This window comes from Rana temporaria, chromosome 4, assembly GCF_905171775.1.
Source record: "Rana temporaria chromosome 4, aRanTem1.1, whole genome shotgun sequence".
NCBI lineage: Eukaryota > Metazoa > Chordata > Amphibia > Anura > Ranidae > Rana > Rana temporaria.
This window is the reverse complement of record NC_053492.1, coordinates 119,551,758-119,574,736: the sequence shown is the minus strand read 5'-3', so window position 1 is coordinate 119,574,736 and position 22,979 is coordinate 119,551,758. Positions and strand designations below refer to the sequence as shown.

The 22,979-nt window shown below is 42.2% G+C and overlaps 1 protein-coding gene across 2 annotated transcripts in view; it reads left to right on the top strand.

Annotated features, from left to right (window-relative positions):
- Positions 1-22,979, top strand: part of GIGYF2 (GRB10 interacting GYF protein 2) — a 183,988-nt gene that overhangs the window by 11,547 nt on the left and 149,462 nt on the right. For both annotated transcript variants that reach the window (XM_040348946.1, XM_040348947.1), the window contains exons 2-4: positions 10,691-10,768; positions 17,714-17,843; positions 20,515-20,610. In XM_040348946.1, the coding sequence (XP_040204880.1) occupies positions 10,734-10,768; positions 17,714-17,843; positions 20,515-20,610 (261 nt within the window). In that variant the 5' untranslated portion in view covers positions 10,691-10,733. The remainder of the gene's footprint in view (positions 1-10,690; positions 10,769-17,713; positions 17,844-20,514; positions 20,611-22,979) is intronic.

Sequence of the window (22,979 nt, the reverse complement as noted above, 5' to 3'; positions counted from 1 at the left end):
CAAACATCTATAAAATGTATTTGCATACAGTGTTGCATGACCAAGTAAATGTCATTGAAAGTGTGACAGTGCTGAAATCTAAAAAATGGCCTGCAGTGGAAGAGAGCTGTAACAGTCCAGTCTTAGTGGTTAAGAGGTCCTCTTTATTACTACATTCAACTGTTTAACCACTTCAGCCTCAGAGGATTTGGCTGCCAAATGACATGAGCACTTTTTGCGATTTGGCACTGCATCACTTTAACTGACAATTGCGCGGTCGTGCGATGTTACAAAATTAACATTATTTTTTCCCCCCACAAATAGAGCTTTCTTTTGGTGGTATTTGATCCACCTCTGCGGTTATAATTTTTTGTTACTCACAAAAATAGTGAAAATTTTGGATAAAAACTATATATTTTTTACTTTTTGCTATAATAAATATCCCGATAATAAAGGAAAAAATTGGGAACAACTGCTCTAGGGTGAAAGATTAGGATTAATAAGCAGCAATTAGATTGTGTATAAACAAAGTAAATAACGAATAAAAAAGGATAATTGCGCTAAACCCAAATGTGCAATTATATTTAAAACATGTGACCAAGTGCATGTGCTAGACCACTGAATTTATATTTTGAGATATAAATAATTCCATGGAGTCAGGGGGCCGTGATCGCCTGTCCCTGCTGAGCAATAATGTATATGAACCCAGTGATCAGTAACACAAATGATTATGAAACCGTAACTACAATAATTGTTGAAAAGGAAAACAACAAAAAAGATGGTGATATATAAAGTCCATAGAATCCAAAAATAAAAATTTAGAAAGTAAGTGATAAGTCCATATGGCAAATGAAGACACCCGTGAAGATTCCAGGAATGCTGTAATTGGGCACCAAACGTGAATCCACCACCAATCATGCAGCTGCTTACCAGAAATCAGGGTCCTGCCGGTGACTTGTCCTGAATGTTCCCCTATGGGGGAAGTTCCTCCACTCACTGCGCAGGCGCAAACTTTCTGACGGAAATCCCCGAACCTCGCCCGGCAGCCAGGCTCTTTCCTTAACATCCCCGTGGATTGGAGGATGTTAAAAAAAGAGCCAGGAGGCCGAGCGAGCGAAGCGAGCCGTCCGAGCGAAGCGAGGACGTGAGGCCGACTGGCCACTTTCCTCTAAGTCCACGTCGCCCTGGATGCCGGCCGCCGTTCGGGGATTTCCGTCAGCAAGTTTGCACCTGCGCAGTGCTTGACGGAACTTTCCCGATGGCTGGAACCAGCTCAGCGCATCAGTTCGCGCATGCGCTGGAACTTCCATGATACATGGAACCAGCACGTCAGATCACCGGACCACTATCAACATATCTCTCAACCCAAGATCTTTAAGGCAGTAGTAAATCCTCCACTTGCACTAGAACCAATCCGTACTCAACGATGGATATAGAAGACAACAAGACAGAGCATGGCATTGCCTCGATCACACACAGCAGGTATCTCCTCTCCTGACGTGTGTCATGGAACAAACAGGAGCTGTAGGTCTGTGTTCGGCTCTAGAAAAGTCCCACCCTAGACGGGCTTGTGTGATAGACAAAACACTGATTGAATCTAGTGCAAGTGGAGGATTTACTACTGCCTTAAAGATCTTGGGTTGAGAGATATGTTGATAGTGGTCCGGCAGGACCCTGATTTCTGGTAAGCAGCTGCATGATTGGTGGTGGATTCACGTTTGGTGCCTAATTACAGCATTCCTGGAATCTTCACGGGTGTCTTCATTTGCCATATGGACTTATCACTTACTTTCTAAATTTTTATTTTTGGATTCTATGGACTTTATATATCACCATCTTTTTTGTTGTTTTCCTTTTCAACAATTATTGTAGTTACGGTTTCATAATCATTTGTGTTACTGATCACTGGGTTCATATACATTATTGCTCAGCAGGGACAGGCGATCACGGCCCCCTGACTCCATGGAATTATTTATATCTCAAAATATAAATTCAGTGGTCTAGCACATGCACTTGGTCACATGTTTTAAATATAAGTGCACATTTGGGTTTAGCGCAATTATCCTTTTTTATTCATAATAAATATCCCCCCCAAGTTTCCTCAGTTTAGGCCAATACGTATTCTACATATTTTTGGCCCAAAAAAAAAAAAATGGGGGATAGTTTTATGGCATTTTTATTAAAATATATAAATATATCATTTTACTAGTAATGACGGCAATCGGCTTTTTTTTTACTGCGACATGGTGGAAACATTGGACACTTTTGACGCTATTTCGGGACCATTGTTATAAAAATGCACTGATTACTGTGTAAATGACACAGGCAGGGAAGGGGTTAAGTGTGTCCTAGGGAGTGATTCTAACCGTGTGGGGGCAGGGCGCAGATGATCAGTGTCCTGTTACTACGCAGAACAGGGAGATGTCTTGTTTACACAGGCCTCCCTCCGTTCTGCAGCTCCGTAATACCAGTCCGTGGGTCCGTGGGCACGGTCACGAAGCTTGCGGCAGTGGCGCCCATTTGCCTGTCCGTTCCATTCTGCCGACGTAAAAGTGCGTACAGCGGTCGGCAAGTGGTTAAAGCAGTGTTTTTTAAAATGGAGTTACAGTGCCTTGAATAAGTTATTCATTCATACCCCTTAAACTTGTTCACATTTTGTCATGTTACAACCAATAACATGTATTTTATGTGATGGACCAACACAAAGTGCCACATATCTATGAAGTCCCTTTTGTCTGTGGTTTCGGGAAAGAGAGCGACGTGGTGCAGGATTTAATAAAAAAAAAATTGTACTGCTTTGGCCTAAATGGGCAAATCACTTTTCTGTGATAGTTGGCATTAATTGGATTCAATATTGAGTAATTTGTACTTCATGTTTGTGTTAGCTACAAAATGGAAACGTAACTAAACATTGGCATGTCTAAAACTGGAAAAACTTGACTGAATTTGTAATTGTGCTAAATTGGCTTCATACTGTACCGGTTTCTAGCTGTCAAGTTAAATCGGTCAGGAGAGGTTGAACAACATCCTGTGTACATGGAGCTTAAGGCCCCTTTCACATTGGGGGGGTGCGGTGCTATTTTTAGTGGCAATTTACCGTTGGAATTGCCGCTAGCTCGCAGGGGGGGTAAAACCGCACCACTAGCGGCCGAAAATGGGTTAATACCGCAGAGGCGCATTGCCAGTAGTATAGCCGCAGTTTCCCATTGCTATCAATAGGAAGGAGCAGTAAACACACCGCTCCTTCACCGCTTCAAAGATGCGGCTAGCAGGACTTTTGGAGCGGTCCGCTCCAGTGTCAAAGCGCCTGCAAACCGCCCAGTGTGAAAGGGGCCTTTAGCTTTTATGGGTAGGTATTTCTTGACTATTTGATGTAATGTATCCTGCCCATTACATTGCACAGTATTCTGGTAAGCTGTTACTGCACATTGGAAGCAGAAGATGATGCATTTGTTGCCTTTAAATCCATAATATCCACTTGGCTCCTCCTAGTTTGGTGGAATAAGAACTGTCGGTTAATGTTAGGCAGTAGGCTCAGTGAGATTTGCAGCTTTGCATCATTTAGTTTCTATTCTAAAAATATGAAAATGACAGCGCATACACGTAATTAATGGCACACACTAGGGGACTTTTACTAATACTGGAGCAGACCAAGTATGGTGCAGCTGTGCATAGTAACCAATCCACTTCTAATGTCAGCTTGTTGCGAAAGCTAGAAGCTGGTTGCCACCAACAGCTGCTCCAATTTTATTAAATTTCCCTTTTTGTTTTAAAGCCCAATTCCAAGCTTCAACTTTTCATCTTCCGAAGTCTCGGGAGGAGTTGGTCTCCCAGATGTGCGGGCCTATAACAGAGCAGCATATCTTGCCAGGCTAGTGGACCAGCATTGCCATGCTCATGCGAAACGGTGGGTGGCCATAGAATTGGAGGACTCCAATGGCACGGCAAAGATTTGGTGATGGATCACCTTTCCACCCGCTGAAAGCCCTTAGTGACCACCCCACCCTTGGCAGCAAGCTGTTGGTTGCTAGGGATGCATTCCGATACTCTTCAATATCACCAATACCTTCCCCCCATGGTGCTTATACTGGGAAATCCAGAATTTGTGCCAGGCCTCCAGAACCCTCATTTTCAGCAACTGGCTTTCAATGGCCGCCTTCATTTGTTATATACATTGCCCAAAAGAATCGCAATCTAAAAATAATTTTGGCTTTGCACATAGCTGCACTAGCATGCAAGCAAAATACATTGCATTACATTTGTACATATGGGGTTGGTGTAGAGTCAGGTTTAGGACTAAAGTTCCCTCAGCTTCCCCCACTACTAGGGAAATGTTCTGTGGCTATATTAAGTGAATTGAAGTAAAGCTGCGGTGGGTTCGTCACACATATTTTGAAACGGTTCTACAGAATCTCAATGCATTTTGGTTCTACAAAAAACAAGTCAAAGTTCTTGAATGACCCCTCCAGCTTTCTATAGGTCACTGTTGGTGTGCCCTGAATGTAGGACTCTCTGTACTGTCTGCTTGTTTTGCAGAGGTGCAAGCCCCAAAAAAAGACCAATGCACTCCTCATCATGAGCAGAGCCTTCAAGGGAACATCTCCCAGGCCATGGCCCTTGGAAACACCCATGTAGACTGCAGATGACCAAGGAAGGAACCAGAGTGTAGCACAATATCAATAGGAAATTTCAGTAACTGAGCAAAGATTACAGGGTGCAGGATGCAAGGGAATGCTGAAGTCACAGGAGACAGTCTGTGAAAGGACAGGAGTGAGCATATTTGGAGCACATGGGTAGTGAGATCATAGGAGTGGGAATATCTGAAGCACGGATGTGCTGGTATCACAGGAATGAGTCACTGGAAACATTGGGTTGCTCTGATCAGAGTGGGAGTCTCTAGATGCACTGGGGTGCTGAGATTACAGGAATGAGAGTCCTGTCTCTTTGGGGTGCTCAGCACTGGTGTGAGCTAACATTGCGAGAACACAGGAGTGAGAGAATGTGGAACACTGAGGTGCTGGGATCCCACAAATATTAGAATGAGAGTCTCTGGAGAACTGGGGTGCTTTGAGCACAGGCGAGGGTCTTTGAGAGCCCTGGGGTCACAGGAATGTTGCAAGTATCACTAGGTTCCCTGGAACCAGAGAATACAGGAACTATGGCCTGAGGTTGGGAATACTGTTACTTGGGAAAACTAATGTTGGTCTGAGCACAGCTAGAATAGAGAGGTTGTTAGACACACTGGATAGGAACTGGTCATGGAGCTAGCTGTAAAAATCAGCAAGTAAGATGCAGCAACGCCTGTAGCTTCCAGTCCAATGCAGCCCTTACGGTGGGACCTTAACCTGATGTCTAGAACTACAAGTAACATGCGCTTTGCAGGTGATCTGTGGAAATGCAAGCAACAGGCATGCTTGTCTGCTGGTCTGTGGAACTACAAGGATCCGCTGCAGCATTGCTTTTGATGGTATAATACCCAGACCAAAAGAGAGTTAATAAGTGACGTTTATTTTTAAGTTTAAAGTGGATGTAAACCCGATTCATGAAATTTAAGATGGGCACATAGATCTGCAGTGTTTTGTTATCTCTCTTCAAAAAGCTATGTCCTGTAGCTCTCTTCCTCTGTTATCAGCCTGATAATTCCTGACAAATTCTCAGACACCTCAGATAAAAGCAGCCTGACATTTCTGTCCGGCGAGGTTGCTAAAATAGATTGGCAGGGACCTGGCCCTGTTACAAAACACCTCCTGAGAGTCTCTGCCTATGTAGAGAGAGGGTGTATGTCTTTTCTCCAATCAGCAATTTTAGCTATCTTGGCTGTATGCCCAGACATCTCACTCTGTTCAACAGGGAGAGAAAATCTCCTATCACGATCTGAACTTTCTAAACTGTATATAAATGTGAAGACAGCAGATATAAATGTAAAACCTATGTAGTTACATTTGGTTCATTACTGTGCATCATCTGAGGCGGTTCACTTCACTGGGTGTATGGAGGGTTTACATCCACTTTAACCTATTCATTTTTTTATCTTTTAAACTGAGAAAGTTTATCCTATTCTTAAAGGCAATTTCTCCTATCAATTCTTCAAGTACCCCCAACAGGTCATGTTTTTTCCATTATTTTGCACAGGTTTGATCAGTTTCCCTGCCTTTGTAATTACAGCTGTTTTATGTGAGGGAAATCTTGAAAAATAACCTGTTGTGGGTACTTGACTGGACTCTATGTCCGCTGGGATACCTGCGATCGTCTCACGGAGAGGAAGAATGGGGAGATGCTAATGTAAACAAAACATTTCCCCATTCTTCCTAGTGACAGGACATCTGATCACCGCTCTCTGTAATCAGGAGCGGTGATCAGTGTCGTGTCACACACAGCCCACCCCCCACACAGAATCACTCCTGATTGCTGTATCAATGACAATTTTTCCAAAATGGCTTCAAAAGTGTCCGATGTGTCCGCCATAATGTAGCAGTCATGATACAAATCGCAGATCGTCGCCATTACTAGTAAAAAAAAAAAAAAAAAACATATAAAAATGCCATAAAACTATCCCCTATTTTGTAGACACTATAACTTTTGTAAACCAACCAATAAAGGCTTTTTTTTTTTTTTTTACCAAAAATATATGCATCGGCCTAAACTGAGGAAAAATAGTTTTTTTATATATTGTTGGGGGATTTTTTATGTGTCAGCTTGTAGATAAGCGAAGATGCCCCTCATAATTGGCCAATGAGAAGGTGCAAAACATGCACGTTTTATGTTTTATCCCTTTAAAAAACCCTGCAAATACAGAAAAATACTTGTTTGGTCTGTAAGAAAAAAACATTTTTGTGGAGTGGAATAGGCCCTGCCCAGTGTCTGTCTTCTACAAAACTACTCCACTCCATTGCCAGATCTCTACCACATAATGTCTAATCCTTGTGTAGTTCAAGATGCTTTAAAAATAACACAAGAAGTGTACAGACAACAAAGGACATCTCTGAATCTGACAATCTACTGTTTTTGCAGGTATATCAATGGTATAAAAGGAAACCCAAAAGGGAGCAAATACATTCATTGTTGGGGGTTCACATGCGTTTTAATGTCAGCGCTTAGTGTTTGGTGTATTGTAAGTACCTGCAGTGTACAAATATTAGCAGCAGGGGGCAGCAACATAACAAATATTCAGATTGCCCATTTTTCATTATGTGTAGAATTTGTGTCTATCTATATGTGTGTGTGTGTGTGTGTGTGTGTGTGTGTGTGTGTGTGTGTGTGTGTTATACACACATAGATAGATAGATAGAGATATATATATATCTATCTATCTCTATCTACTCACCGTGAAAACACACCTGAGAGATACAGGAAAAAGAGAGAATTGATAAATTAGCAGGACATTACATAAACACTGGGGAGAAAATAAGGCTGTGCTATAATAGTGACTGAATCTTTTGCCTTATTTCCAGCAACAAGGAGCATCTTGTACCTCGTTGTCGGCTCACAAAGGCTACTGCAGTTGTATTGTCTGAAAAGATCTTCACATGCTTTTGGAGACAGTTTCTTGGGAACTTCCTAGATGGCTTAGTTCACTGAAATTGGGGATTTAATTTCCAGGTCCTGGAACACAAACCTTTTTCCACCATGGCTCCCGATCCTCCTACACTCACATTCAGTATGATTGATTATGCCTGGATTGCTCTGGTACCAATGCACTCCTCCTTTTTTTTTTTGAAAATTTGGTTGGGAAATTCACGAGAGAAGGATGTATGAAGTGATTCTGGTGCACCATCTCAAAGGCTTTGATTCTGACTCTAAATCGTCTGCTGTGTATTTGTAGCGCTACGTGTGAGCCAAACTGCAATGGCTGTATACACCTAATGGGGTGTGACCATATATTGTGACACAAAGGATGTAATGGCAAAAATTGCACCACAACAAAATGTAAAATTTAAAATCAATAAAGTGAACAATATAAAAAACAATGTAATGTAGTGTCCATAAACAATAAAACAATGAAGATGTCTTGAGATGGTGAGGAACTTCCCAACAGAAATCTTCAAATATGAGGTGGAATACATATGCGCCTACCGCAACTGTTGGACCGAAATCTCGTACGACAGTGGATCGATCGAGCTTGGAATGTCCCACAGAGATGTCACCGGAAGTCCAGAAGGAAATGGAGTCTACCTCCTAGGTAGTCAGATGTCGTCAACCCAGGAAAGGGCAGATATACATACCCATGCCAGGGTTCTCACTTACCTGAACCAAATCGTGTTTGGATGCTTGGAGGATCTTTTATGATTGCCATACCCACGGTTTACTAGGATCTTCAGTATTGGAGTAGTCGGTGGCCGATGAACATCTGGTCTTCCTGCCCTTTCCTGGGTTGACATCTGACTACCTAGGAGGTAGACTCCATTTCCTTCTGGATATCCGGTGACATCTCTGTGGGACATTCCAAGCTCGATCGATCCACTGTCGTACGACATTTCGGTCCAACAGTTGCGGTAAGCGCATATGTATTCCACCTCATATTTGAAGATTTGTTGGGAAGTTCCTCACCATCTCATGACATTTTTATCGTTTTATCGTTTATGGACACTACATTGTTTATTGTTCACTTTATTGATTTTAATTTCACATTTTGTTGTAGTGCAATTTTTGCCATTACATCCTTTGTGTCACAATATATGGTCACACCCCATTAGGTGTATACAGCCATTGCCTTTTGGCTCACAACGTCACGCTACATTACCATCCACATTTGTCTGAGTTTTGTCACATTCCTGTGTAGCTGCTTCACTCCCCTTCAGGCTTCATTCTTTGTTACTTATTTTTGTTTTTGGGTAGCGCACATATTTTTTCCCTTTACATTGTGCTGTGTATTTGTGCCCAGGCTACTCCTGAAATACCCGACTGTCTTAAAGGATACGTTCACCTTTTCAAAAAAAAATATTAAATGCACATCAGTTTGTGGGTAAAAGTGCATTTTTTTTTTTCTTTTGTTGGGAGCCTGCAAAGCATTGCACCCATGATCGGCAGAGCGTGGGTGCTATGCAGGGCTCTGTTGCACACAGCAGAGGGAGCCATTGGCAACGGCAGCCTGGTGAGCCAATCAGGAGATGGAAGGTTCGGGGCTGAGCTGTGGCTTCATGTGTAAATGGACACAGCTGTGGGTCTGGCGTGCACACCCAAGAAGAGAAGGATCTGGGCTGCTCTGTGTAAAACCACTGCAGAGCGGGCAAGTATAACATGTTATTTAAAAAAAGACTACTTGCCGACCAGCCGCCGCAGTTATACGGCGGCAGTTCGGCTCCCCTGCGCGAGAGCCCGTAGCTATACGTCGGCATCTCAAAGCGGCCACTAGGGGCGCGTGCAGTCATTTCCCCTAGTGAGACCACCCCCCCTACAGTTAGTACACACCCAGGTCACAAACTTAACCCCCTTCCCCGCCCCCTAGTGTTAACCCCTTCACTGCCAGTGGCATTTTTATAGTAATCCAATGCATATTTATAGCACTGATCGCTATAAAAATGCCAATGGTCCCAAAAATTTGTCAAGTGTCTGAAGTGTCCACCAAAATGTCGCAGTACTGATAAAAATCGATGATCGCTGCCATTACTATTAAATAAAAAATAAAAATGCCATAAAACTATCCCCTATTTTGTAAACGCTATAACTTTTGCGCAAACCAATGAATAAACGGACGCCAATTTTGTTTGGGAGCCACGTTGCACGACCGCGCAATTGTCAGTTAAAGCGACGCAGTGCCGAATCGCAAAAAGTGCTCTGGTCTTTGACCAGCAATATGATCTGGGGGTTAAGTGGTTAAACGAGACTTTAATATTGCTTTAAGGCTTCATGTACACTGCTGCTAGTAAACAGATGTTTAGGAGCAGTTGGGTGTTTTTTTTTTTCTCCAAGTGGTCCTGAACTCTCCTCTGTCATCTTATCAGTACATGTACACAGGGTAGTTTTATAGTAGTTTCTAGGCAGTTGAAGGTAAAAAAATGCGTCCAGGACGGATGTTCAGAGGCATTTGAAACGCCAAATGCCTGTAACAGCTTGTAAGAGCAGTAACTCTCTTTTAGACGCATTTTGTTTACAGGCGATTTTAAAGCAGAGTTCCAGCCTTTTTATGTTTGTTAAAAGTCAGCAGCTACTAAAAGTGTAGCTGCTGACTTTTACTAAACGAACACTTACCTGCTCCACGGTCCAGCGATGCGGCCGCCCAGAGCGTTGCTCCTTTTCCCCACTCTCCGCCTGCGCCTTTATTCACATTGTGGGCACCTGGAAGTGACCGCTTTCACTCACATCGGTTACTAGCTGTTAAGTTAAATTGTTCAGGAGAGATTTTAAAATGTCCTGTGTACATTGAGCCTAATGAATAACCACTTTCCGCAAACTGCTGTCATTGTAATTCGGTATTTTGATGTAGAATACCGGGGTTAAGGCAGCAAGCAGATGGCTGTCATAACCCCAGTAATTTCTGAAACCGTCTCTTTGGTTTTGGGGTGTGTGTTTGTGTTTTTATATATATATATATATATATATATATTTTGTTTTTATATATATCACCAAAGTTTTTTACACTTACAGCTGGGGCAGTAATAAACACGAGATTGTTTGTTTGTTTTTATATTATCATGTCATTACTAGTAATTTTTATTTTTTCGTAATGTGATACAGATCTGCTCACCCTGATCCCTCCTTTTTATTTTGCCAGGTTTTCATCTCCTTTATTAAAACACAAAGAAATAAAAGGCATTATGACAGCTGAGACTCTGAACTTTGGCCCTGAGTGGTAAGTGTGTGTAAATATACTAATGCATTACACAGTATACTGTATAACAATTATGATGGCAGTTCTCAAACCAGCACCATTAGTGCTTAGCATGGTAATTAGACTCACCATTGTACTTTTCCCATGCAGGGCAAACAGTTAGTGGGGGTCCCAACAGTAGCTTATACTTGCCCACCCTTTTGTATCCTGTTTCTTCGTTTGGCTGATAGAAGTGAAGAATTAGCCCCTGGGTAGTATTACAAGTCACAGCTTGGACCTTACACAGGGCAAAGAAAACTCGCCTCCTCCATGTGATTCAGCTGGGTGCTTTGGCAGCCATACACCAGCACTGTCATGTGGGAAGAAGTGAAGCAATTTGCATGCTTCCCATACCTGCAAGTGGGCTGAGGGAGCAAAGGGAAGACAATTGTAGGCTGCTGCGACGGGCACCATTAAAGTTAAGCTGTGGCTTTGCCCTGCTTGAACAAAGCACATATTCACTTCAAACACTGGTGGGCCTTGCTTGGATTTTCTCACACTCTGTGTTATTGTGTCTGAGGTTTTATGGGCTCCTGTACTGGCTTTAGCCAGTTATACGTGGTGTTCTGTACTTTCTTAAAGTCTTGCTATTACAAATACTTTCTGATTCACTGTTTTTATTGGCATTACATAACTATGTCACAGAACAGCAGTATTTTAATACCAGTCATTAAGGAGCCATGTGTTTATATTATAATTTTAGGTAATTCCTGGTCATAAAACCTACTGTTACACAATTTTATTTTTCTGGTTCTGCATGGCATGCAACTCAATGCATTTAGGCATCGAGACATGGTGAAGACGAATTGCTGAAGTTCAAACCGAGCATCTGAATGAAGAAGAAAGGGGATTTAAGTGACTTTGAACGTGGCATGGTTGTTTGTACCAGACGTGCTGGTCTGAGTACTTAAAAAAAATGCTGATCTACTGGGATTTTAATGCACAACCATCTCTAGGGTTTACAGAGAATGGTCAGAAAAATAGAAAATATCCATTGAGCGGCAGTTGTGTGGATGAAAATGCCTTGATGTCAGAGGTCAGAAGAGAGTGGGCAGACTGGTTTGAGATGATAGGCAACAGTAACTCAAATAGCCACTCGTTACAACCAAGGTATGCAGAATACCATCTCTGAATGCACAACACATCGAACCTTGATGCAGATGGGCTACAGCAGCAGAATACCACACCGGATGCCACTCCTATCAGCTAAGAACAGGAAACTTGGGCTACAATTCACTCAGGCTCCCCAAAATTGGACAATCGAAGATTGGAAAAACGTTGTCTGCTCTGAGTCACGATTTTAAGCTGTGACATTCAGATGGTTGGATCATTTGGTGGAAGCATGGATCCATCCTGCCTTGTATCAACAGTGCATGCTGCAGGTGCAATGGTGTGGAGGATATTTTCTTTCGAACCTTGGTACCTATTGAGCGTTGTTTAAAGGCCACAGCTTACCTGAGTATTGTAGCTGACCATGTCCATCCCTTTGACTACAGTGTGCCCATCTTCTGATGGTTACTTCCAGCAACATAATGCACCATGTCACAGCTCAAATCATCTCAAACTGAATTCTTTAACATGACAATGAGTTCACTGTACTCCAATGGCCTCCAGTCACCAGATCTCAATCTAATAGAGCACCTTTTGGCATGTGGTGGAATGGGAAATTTGCATCATGGATGTGCAGCCAACAAATCTGCTGCAACTACATGCTATCATGTCACTATGGACCAAAATCTGAGGAATGTTTCCAACACCTTGTTGAATCTATGCCACAAAGAATGAAGGCAGTTCTGAAGGCAAAAGGGGGTCCAACCTGGTACTAGCAAGGTGTAACTATAAAGTGGCAGGTAAGTGTATATTGGCTGTTCCAGGTAGTTGCACAAACTTAATAGATAACACTGTATACAAAGCAAATTATTTCCCCTGCTAGATTGACATATGCTCAATATCAGCAGTGTATTTTATCAGAAAATGTTCCTACTAATATCTTTTTGTATGCTTGTTATTGTACTGACAAAAACGGTTTAATAAAAAAAATACCTGATTTAATAGCAACAGTGTAGGATGACACATCTGGCCCCACAGTGTAAACATCTGTATGTGTGTGCAGTATTCATGCTCCTGTTCTGGAATGAGCTAGAGCAGTGGTCTCCAAACTGTGGCCATTTGCTTGCCTTTTTCCAATTCTTGAGGCATACTTTCTGCCACTGACAACAATGGGTCACCATTCCTTCCACTGACGCAAATGATGGGGCACCATTCTTTCCACTGACGCTCGTTTCTCCCCCTAATGCTGTACCAAAGATCGGGCATGGTTTACCCCCACTGGGTAATGTCCGGCTCCCCTAAAGCCTGAAGGACCTTGAACTGTCCCTTTCTTTAGACAGTTTGGAGCAGTCATGTTCACATACGTAAAACCTAATAAAGTGAAACTTCCAACCATTTTTAATGTTTTAAAACTTAATGGCGTGCATATAAGGTACTGCCTGCTATTATATGTTGGCTAGAAAACCCTGTGTGCAAGCTCTCCTGATATTAATTCCTCTCCATTAGGGTCTTAACTTCCTTGGCTTTTTTGAAAAGCCATGCCCAACATCCTACTTAAAGTGCCACTGTCATTAACAGCAAAATGGCAGGTTCCAGATGAAGTGGCTGAAATTCGAGCCATGGGTGGCCATAGTGGCACCACACTAGTGCCTAATGTCCTTTTGATCTGAAAATTTGAAGGACAAGGTGGAAAACTGTTGACCAAACAGTGACTGGAGCCACTGTTTGAGTATTCTGACAGCCGCTGGGTGCTGGCTGTCAGAATATAGTAGCCTGCAGTGAGAGATTCCCCCATGCACACTATTTTGTGTAGATGGATAAACTGATAGATTTCTCTCGTTCAGCCCCGCACAGAGCGTGCAAGGCCATTCTTAATCCGGAAATTGGGGAAGTAAAACCTGCTTTTATGAAGTGAACTCAATTTAGACACACAGAAGAGGGGTTTCTCACAAACTAAAGTAATTATACTTTGTTGCTGCTGCTTATTGGCATGATGTTCAGTTAGACTGACTGACTGTCTTTAAAAATAAAGGTCAAATGCTATGACTAAGGATTGTGGAAGTTTAATGAACTACTAATCTTTTTGGTAGGACAATGTGCATCTGGTTTGTAGTTCTTTTCAGATTTTTGTCCATGATCTGTAAGGCCATTTTAAAGCACACTTGTGGGGTTCCCTTGCCTGGTAAAGTAGCCTTAGACATTTGGCGCATATACCTCCATGTGCCTGGACCTTGCACTAAAATATAGGCTATGTTTAGTTGCCAGCATTTGAAAGAAAAGCATAAAAATCCTCCATTTATTAAATGGTTACCGACAGCTAAGCTAGTTCCAGATTCCCCTGTTTCGCAGGCATCCCTGCATATCCCAGACTTTGCACGTTCCTAATGTATACAGCGAACTACCAAAAATTGGTTCAAGCTGCTCAGTGATTGATTGGCTGAAGGCTTTTTTTTTTTGTGCACCATGCAAACAAAATATTAAGATTAGGACATCTTGATATCTATGTGCATTATCTGCCTGTACAATAAAAGTTTATGTCAAGCTTTAAACAGTGTGGAACTAGTTTTGGCTTTCACTACACACAAAAAACAATTGTCATGGGGGTCTAGCCACTATCTGTTGCTGATATTTCTGGTCTTCAATGATGGATCTTGGGAAAAGCTCAGGATCCCAAATGTCACAATAAGTTGCCCCCTTATTGTACAGTAGTGCATGCTTGCTGGTTTATGGATCCTCTGCTTTCCCTGGATCTCATGAGAAGATTCTGTAATGGACCTCCAATTAAAATGGTTGGGAACCTCCATCATGGAATCTGAGCAAAGCACATATATCTGTGGTGTTCGCTTATTATACAGTATTTCTATAGCACCAACCGTTGCGCAGCACTTTACAGCATGACAAACCAGTACCGTTACAATACAGCTGTTGCCAAAAGTTTTGAGAATGACACAAATATACATTTTTCTCAAAGTCTGCTGCCTCAGTTTTTATGATGGCAATTTGCATATACTCCAGAAAGTTGTGAAGAGTGATCATATTGCAAAGTCCCTCTTTGCCATGAAAATGACCTTTAATTCCATAAAAAAAATTCCACTGCATTTGTCAAGACTTCAGGGTGCCCAAGAAAGATCAGCAAGCGCCCTGTGGGTTCGGGGCACCAACAGTGCAGAGCTTGCTCAGGAATGGTAGGCAGACTTTTGGAGGATGGCCTGGTGTCAAGTAGGGCAGAAAATAGGCCACTTCTTCTCTCCAGGAAAAACATAAGGGACATCGCCATCATCTTGTAAAGGGTATAGGGATTGGACTGCTCAAGACTAGTCTAAAGTAATTTTTCTCTGATCCACTTTCCAGTTGGAGCATTCGGAAAAAACCTTGTCCTGAAAAGAAAGGGTCAGTGCTACCATCAGTTCTGTGTCATGCCAACTGCAAAGCAGACTAAATCCATTCATGTGGGGTTGGCCCTCAGCCAAGGGTGGGCTCACTGACAATTTTGCCTAAGAACAGACATCAATAAAGAATGGTACAAAAACATCCTCCAAGAACAGTTTGGTGAGGCATTCCAGGGAACTTTATACATATTTTCTGGACCTGCCCAAAGATAAGGTGGTTTTGGAGGGAGGTCTTGAGAGTAATCAATGAAGTGACGTTAGTTCAACTTGACCTAGAGGCAGGGACCTGCCTGTTAGGACTAGTAGAGGAAACTATGGCCCCCTATAGAAAGAATACAGGTGGGTTTGCTGCTCTTTTACGCAAGAAAGGCCATAGTGTTAAATTGGCAAAAAAAATGGAAGCCCCCTCGGTGGCGCAATGGAAAAACTTGATAAACAATAATTTGTCATTGTATAAAGAGACATATTACAATAGAGGAAATGGGGAAAAGTATAAGAAAATATGGGCAAATTGGACAGGGTAGGGGGGCACGGAAGTGGGATGGAACTACATCAATGGAAGAAAGGGATAAGAAAGAGGTTAAATGAAAATAAGATGTGAAGTATGTAATGGAATGTTTGTATTAATGTGATTTTATTTTTTATTTTTTATGAAAATGTGAAATGTATATTTTGTATATGAGAGAGGAAAAAAATCAATAGAGATTTAGGAAAAATTTTTTATTCCCCCAATGTTTTTATGCATTGCTTTATTATATCAGTTTGACATTTTGTAACAGGATGCTGCCACTTAGGTGAATCTAGTGTTTTAGTGCAAGTTCCATTTTAAAGCACTCTGACTTTTAGGTATTCTGCAGTGCACAAGAAGTATCATGTTCAGATGTACCAGCTGCTGCTGGCCTTAAAGTGTTTTTCCACTTTTGTTGCCATAATGGGGTTAACACCTATGTTATATTTTCTTGCATGTTTATAAAGTATAACGTAACCACTTCCCGCCCGCCATATAGCAATATGATGTGCGCAAAGTTGTTCAGTTACCCTGACTGAATGTCATATGACGTCCAGCAGGACAAGCTGCGATTGCGAGTCAGCGGGGGAGCGCGGTGATCGTGGTGTGTCGGTCTGACATGCGCTACTCCAATCTAGGTGAAGAGTCTGACAGTGGCTCTTTACCGTGTGATCAGCTGTATGCAATCACTGCTGATCAGTGTAAACAGGAAAAGCCATGTATCTGACAGATGTGAGTAGAGGAGAGCCCATCTGTTGCTCTCCTGATGGGGGGGGGGGTCTGCCTGATTATCAGTGATGCCCACCTATGACCACTAGGGATGCCAATCGGTGCCATCTATCAGTGCCACCTCATTGGTGCCACCTTATCAGTGCCCGTCGGTAAAGGAGAAAACTTTGTAAATAACAATTTTATAACAAACTGACTTTTTTTTTCAATTCTTTTTATTTATAGCGCAAAAAAAACGCAGAAGTGATCAAATGCCACCAAAAGAAAGCTCTATTTGTGGGAACAAAATGATAAAAATGTTTGGGTGCAGTGTAGCATGACCACTCAATTGTCATTTATAAAGTGACCGCGCTGAAAATTGGCTTGGGCAGGAAGGGGGGGAAGTGCCCTGTATTGAAGTAGTTAAAAAGCTGCTTATATTTTAGACCCCTTTCACACTGGGAAGTTTTTCAGGTGCTTGAGCATAAAAAAAGCGCCTGAAAAGCTGCATCTGCAATCCCAATGTGAAAAACCAAGTGCTTTCAGAGCCCTTTCACACTGCCAACGCCCGAAAAATGCTGGTAAAGCTCCGCTAAGACCTTTTTCACACTGGAGCGTTTTTCAGTCGCTTTGGCGTTAAAAAAAAAGCGCCTCAATGGGAAGGGGCGCTTTAGGAGTGGTGTATTCAATGCTCCTAAAGCGCTGCAAAGAAGCTGCCTGCAGGACTTTTTTTGATGCCCTGCCAACACAGCGCTCTGGCTTTCACATTGGGATTGCAGATGCGGCTTCTTTCAGGCGCTTTACAGGCACTTTTTTTTAATGCTAAAGTGCCTAAGTGGTCTGGACTGCGCTCTCTGCTGACATCACCGGAATCGGTCCAGGCACCAAGTCATCATGACAAAATCTGTATCCGCCAGACTGATGCCTGTCTCAGCCTCTCAGCGAGCCGCTGAGAGCCTGGGTTGGCCGCTCCCCGCCCCGCCCCTCCACAGCTCAGCACTCCAGTGAGCACGGGGGGGTTAGAGCAAAAGGCTGCTCTCTGCTCGGGGAGCTAAGAGAACCAAGCCATCGGTGATGTTTGCTGGCTTGGTTCTCAATGCACAGGCGTCAGTGGACAGATTTAGCATCAGGCCGATGCATCCACCTAGGTAAGTATGATGGAAAAATAATTAAAAAAAAAACATACTTTTAAGTATTTTCCTTATTAGCATAGTAGCTAACCAAACCTTACAAGGCAGTTTCATTCGAATTCTGTGTTTTGCTTTATTGCAGGCTGAGGGCTCTGTCCAGCGGGGGTTCTGTTATTTCCCCACCACTCTCCCCAGCATTGCCAAAGTACAAACTTGCAGATTATCGGTACGGCCGGGAAGAGATGCTTGCACTTTATGTAAAGGAAAATAAGGTAAACTAATTATCTTAAAAAAAAAATGCTTTATCTTTTTGTGGTTAATAAATCTACATTTCTTGCTGACTTGACCTGCCCAAAGACAGAAACAGTAATTGGGACAAAACTACATTTAATTTTTTTCCCTACAAAACCAGATTTCACCAGCAGGCGGTGCTTGAGTTTAATTCTAAAATATCAGCACTTTTGTCTAGAGGAATTCATAGAAGGAATGCTTTCCTAGAGTTACATGTTGGCTGCACTTGCGGCTGCTCATTCTGCAATTGCCAGTTGCCTACCTGTCTTTGCTATCTGATTTCAAGTATTTAAAGGGTTACAACTTTTGACCAAAAAATGGCAAATTCAAATGTGGCATTTACAATTGTTACACAAGCCCTATTGAAATTGTATATTAAAAATAATCTTTTCTTTTCAAGCAGCAGCGCTGTCATTTTCTGTAAAATTCAGTGCAATATGGTAACCTGGTCAGGATCCATATACCATTGCTGTACAGAAGTCCCCCATAAATGTCAATTCTTGTTTGTGTGATTTTGGCTTACTGATTTCCAAGAAGTTTGCACTAAGATACAATTTGGATTTTAGGCATCCTCTGCAACAGAAAAAAAAATTCTGCAGATCAGCAATAGGTAGGACTCTGAAACAAAGTTTATAATCTGTTTTTATATCCTTTTGAGTTCAGAGAATAAAATAACAAATTTCAAGGAGTGGAAACTGCATTTATTTTTCAACATACTCCACTGCTACATTTATTTACTTATCCCAGCATTTAATGCCTGGAATGCTTTGGCATAGAATGATTTGTGAGTATGCCTGAACCATCCTATGGCAGCCTGTTTCACTTCATCAGAAAGATTAGTCTCTTGTGCGATTTCACGACAGGTTATGAATGGATTATCCAGGATCAGGTGTTCTATGCGCTGAATGTTCACAAGTATGATTTGCTGTGGGCTGTGAACCACCACGGCTGGGATCGTCAATGACTGGCGTATGCCCATCGTTGAAACGTTTACACAATTCAAATGTCTTGCTGCGGCTGAGCATCTCATCCCTGTACTGTGCTTGATGTCTTCTGTAGATATCTGTGGGTTTTAAACCTTTGTTTACAAGAAACGTCATCACCACACGCTGTTCCATGCACGCCACTAACACTGTTGTCTGCCATCTTGATTTATGGTCTCTTACTGGCCCGTGTGATGTGTGCCGCCGATCAGTAATAGGACACACTTATATTTTGTGTGTAGTGCCGCCATGCTAGCTACCCTTTTTATACCTGTAACATTTAAAGTCCCGGTTTGACTTAAATGCCCCTTGTATATAATGTAGATCCCCCCAGAGGAAACATGATTGTTACTGTTTAAGTGATTTTAAGTCATTTTCAGGTCGGTGTAAAAAGCCAGGCAACTAGCATCTTGTAGTGGGATGCCATTTTATATTTGTCTTTCAGGAAATGTTTACTTTCAAACCCTATAAAGGTAGATTCCTCTGCATTGCTACACATGAGCCCCAATCATATCATTTTTAGAATTTTGTTGGCAATTGTTTTAGTTGAGATAAGAGCACCTTCTCTGACCTTTTTAAACAAAAACACTTCTGATTTTGCTGCCTGAAAGTGAAGATCATTATTTATATGCATATGCTTTATGTGAAGTGCTTCTACATGCCTGTTTGTATTCCTATGAAAGAATGCATTATGTGGTTTTGCTGTGGTATACTACATGTTCTATATAATACTCTAATGTAATTTTTGTATCATTTCTTTATATTCCCTCCTTTTTTCCTATATCTTAAAAAATTCCTGAAAACAATAGGATCTCTCATAGGTTTTGCTTATGGCAACCGTGAAAATATGAATGCATCATTTAAAAAAATAAAAATAAATCACCCCCCTAAATTATTCACAGTATGATAATGCTATAAATCATAATTTAAAGCAGGGGTGCCCAACCTTTTGAAGCGCGAGGGCCACAATGAGCCAAACGGGCGGATGGCAGGCCCGTGACGGCTCTGCAGACACAGCCGTATTGGATTGGAAGTAGGACACAAGTCTGTTTACATCTGCCACTCCTTAGAGGTGAATGGAGGGTCCAATTGGGTTGGACTGAGCATGTTAAAGGGGCCCATGGCTGCTTTCACATTGATGCGCTGTGGTTTACTCGCACCACGGGTGCAACGCAGTGTACTTTTGGCTTTTCTGCACTTTGCAATAGACTTCTATTATATTCTGCAGGTTTGGTGCACTTTCAGAAAACTTACCAAACTCGCAGGTACGGTAATAACCGAAGTCTATGGCTCTGTGCAGACAACCCACACCAGCACTGCTCTGCATTTGTGGATTTGTTTGAAAGCAGCCCATTAACCACTGCAGAACACAGATGCCCATATATACCGTGTGATTTTAGTAATAAACTGACCTTTAATAACAGTATTCTATCCCAGAGCAGGAGGTCGCGGGCCACATTGGAGGACTCCGCGGGCCACTGGTTGGGCACCCCTGATTTAAAGGATCAGAAAGAACAATTACCGATACTCTTGTTTCCCACAGTGACTAATTATTTTATCAGCTTTCATTCTAAAGCACCAGAAACATGAAGAAATGTAAAGTCAGTAATTTTTTCTTGTTCAGTTTTTATAAAAGCCAGGCATTTACTTGTCAGTATGTGTGTTGCAGGTCCCTTCAGATCTCATGGACAAAGAGTTTCAGCCTATTTTGAAAGAGGACCCCCTACTACCATTGGCACTTGTTCCATTCACTGAGGAAGAGCAGGTAGGTTCTCAAACTAACAAGCCCACATATATGTGCAATATGACAGATGTTGGCTTGCCTCTTCAGAAAAGTGGCAAGGGCTTATGGGGTTTGGGGTTTAGCCAACTGAGCCTGCAGTGGCCTGGTAGGAAAAGGTTTCTTCTCACGTGAGACATTTTACAAATAAAACTTTTGAGAGAATATAATTCTGCAAGCTGTCTATATATTATCTTTATTGTACACCATAAGGCACAGGACACATTTCATAGACCATGGATTTCATGCCTCTACCTTTTTAGGCGATTGGACACTGGCAAAAACCTGGGGTCTTAACCCCTGATGTCCCTTTATAGCCCTCAGGGAGTATCCATTGTTTTGCTAGTGTCCTTAGGTGCGAAATGCCTTTTGCCTTTCAGAGAAGTTTTCCCCAGAATTAACTTCTTCCTTTGACTGGGACAGAAAAAAATCCTTTTTCCTCCTTGTACTGTCTCACTGTTCAGAATAATTGGTATGTGGTTATGACGTTCACATTTTCAAATTTTTGGATTTATTTTCAACCTCCAAACTCGAAGTTTCTTTCCAGCTTTTGATGTAGTGCTGAAGACTCTTAGCTGCGCACTTCCAGTTACCATTTTCTGATGTCAATGCAAACTGATCATTTTCCACATCGCTAGTTTGTTGCTCAACTGCATCCATCCATCTAGCCAGCCATTGGAACTCGACGCCTGAGTTATTGCAACTCCTTTATACCAGACACGGTAAACACCCTTAAGCCACATCCATTCAGTGAGGACCATGTGCGCAATACCCTCAGTTGGCAATGGAGGACTACAGGAGCTTGGGAGCCAGAACACGTAGGATAGACAGCAGTGAGTCCACCACAGGTCCAGAGGAAACTTCAAGTGTTTTTACAGTTGCTAGTGGTTCCCTGATTCCAGCGTACAGTCTAACACTGACACCACTCCACCCCCAAATCTCAGGCTCCCTTGGACAGGCATGCTGCAACCTTTTTGACCTAGGCTGAGTTCACAGCAATTCTGTCTGACCTATTTCATAAGTTATCCCCACATCTTGAATGAAAAGGGCTATCAACTGCAGGTAAACTTGTGCCTCACCTACCCTTGATTATAACTCAAACATCAGAATTGTCTGACTCACCGCTGCAGCACAAACCAGAGGGGATGAGTATTTTCCACAGGGGTGTTCAATTCTCTCTTCCCACTATTTAAAGAACTTATCCTCTCACCATATTCTAATTATTGTGGATTCATTGAGCATGTCTGAGTTCTAATCTCTAAATGAATGTGCCTGGTGCTGCACAATTTCCACCTACTCAAGTGCCCAAAGATGAAGACTTTGGAAAGCGGTTTCCCATTGTGGATCATGCAAGTTTTGCCTTATAAATGATTGGCCAAACTTCCCGCCTAATAATTTTGAAGCTTTGTATCCTGTGAATCAAGAATTTAACACAAAAATGGTCTGCCCCAAGGTGGACCCAACCATTCTTGCACTTAATGCTAACACTATCGCCGTATTAAGGGTACCCCCTTTAACGGGTTCCTGCCCTGCCTATGGGGGAACGATGCTGGTATCGGCCTGATTGATCCTGGTGGATGTCATATGTCCTCCCGGATTCCGCGGCTGCTGGTCTGCCAGTGGCGCTATCCGGCACTGTCCACCAGACACAGCCGATGACGGACTGTATCAGCCTGCTGCCGGTACCATGTGACCGCTGTAACCATTCACAGCAGGTCACATGACAGTTGTAAACAATGGCTGGCTTACTTTCAAACTATATTGTGTACAACAGGGTTTGACAAATTTGCTTGGAATGTAGGAGCCAGCTAGAAAAGTTAAGAGCCAGAAAACGCACCCCCGTCCCGCAGAAGCGAACGTATACGTGAGCAGTGCCCGCATATGTAAACGGTGTTCAAACCACACATGTGAGGTATCGCCGCGATTGGTAGAGCGAGAGCAATAATTCTAGCCCTATACCTCCTCTGTAACTCAAAACATTCAACCTGTTTTTTTTTTTTTTTTTTTTTAAACGTCGCCTATGAAGATTTTAAAGGGTAAAAGTTTGTCGGCATTCCATGAGCGGACGCAATTTTGAAGTGTGACATGTTGGGTATGAATTTACTTGGCGTAACATTATCTTTCAGAATATATAAAAAAAAAAAAAATGGGGATAACTTTATTGTTGTCTTATTTTTTAATTAAGTGTCTTTTTTTCCCCAAAAAAGTGCGCTTGTAAGACCACTGCGCAAATACGGCGTGACAGAAAGTATTGCAACGATCGCCATTTTATTCTCTATGGTGTTGGGATAAAAAATATATATAATGTTTGGGGGTTCTAATTAGAGGGAAGAAGATTGCAGTGAAAATAGTGA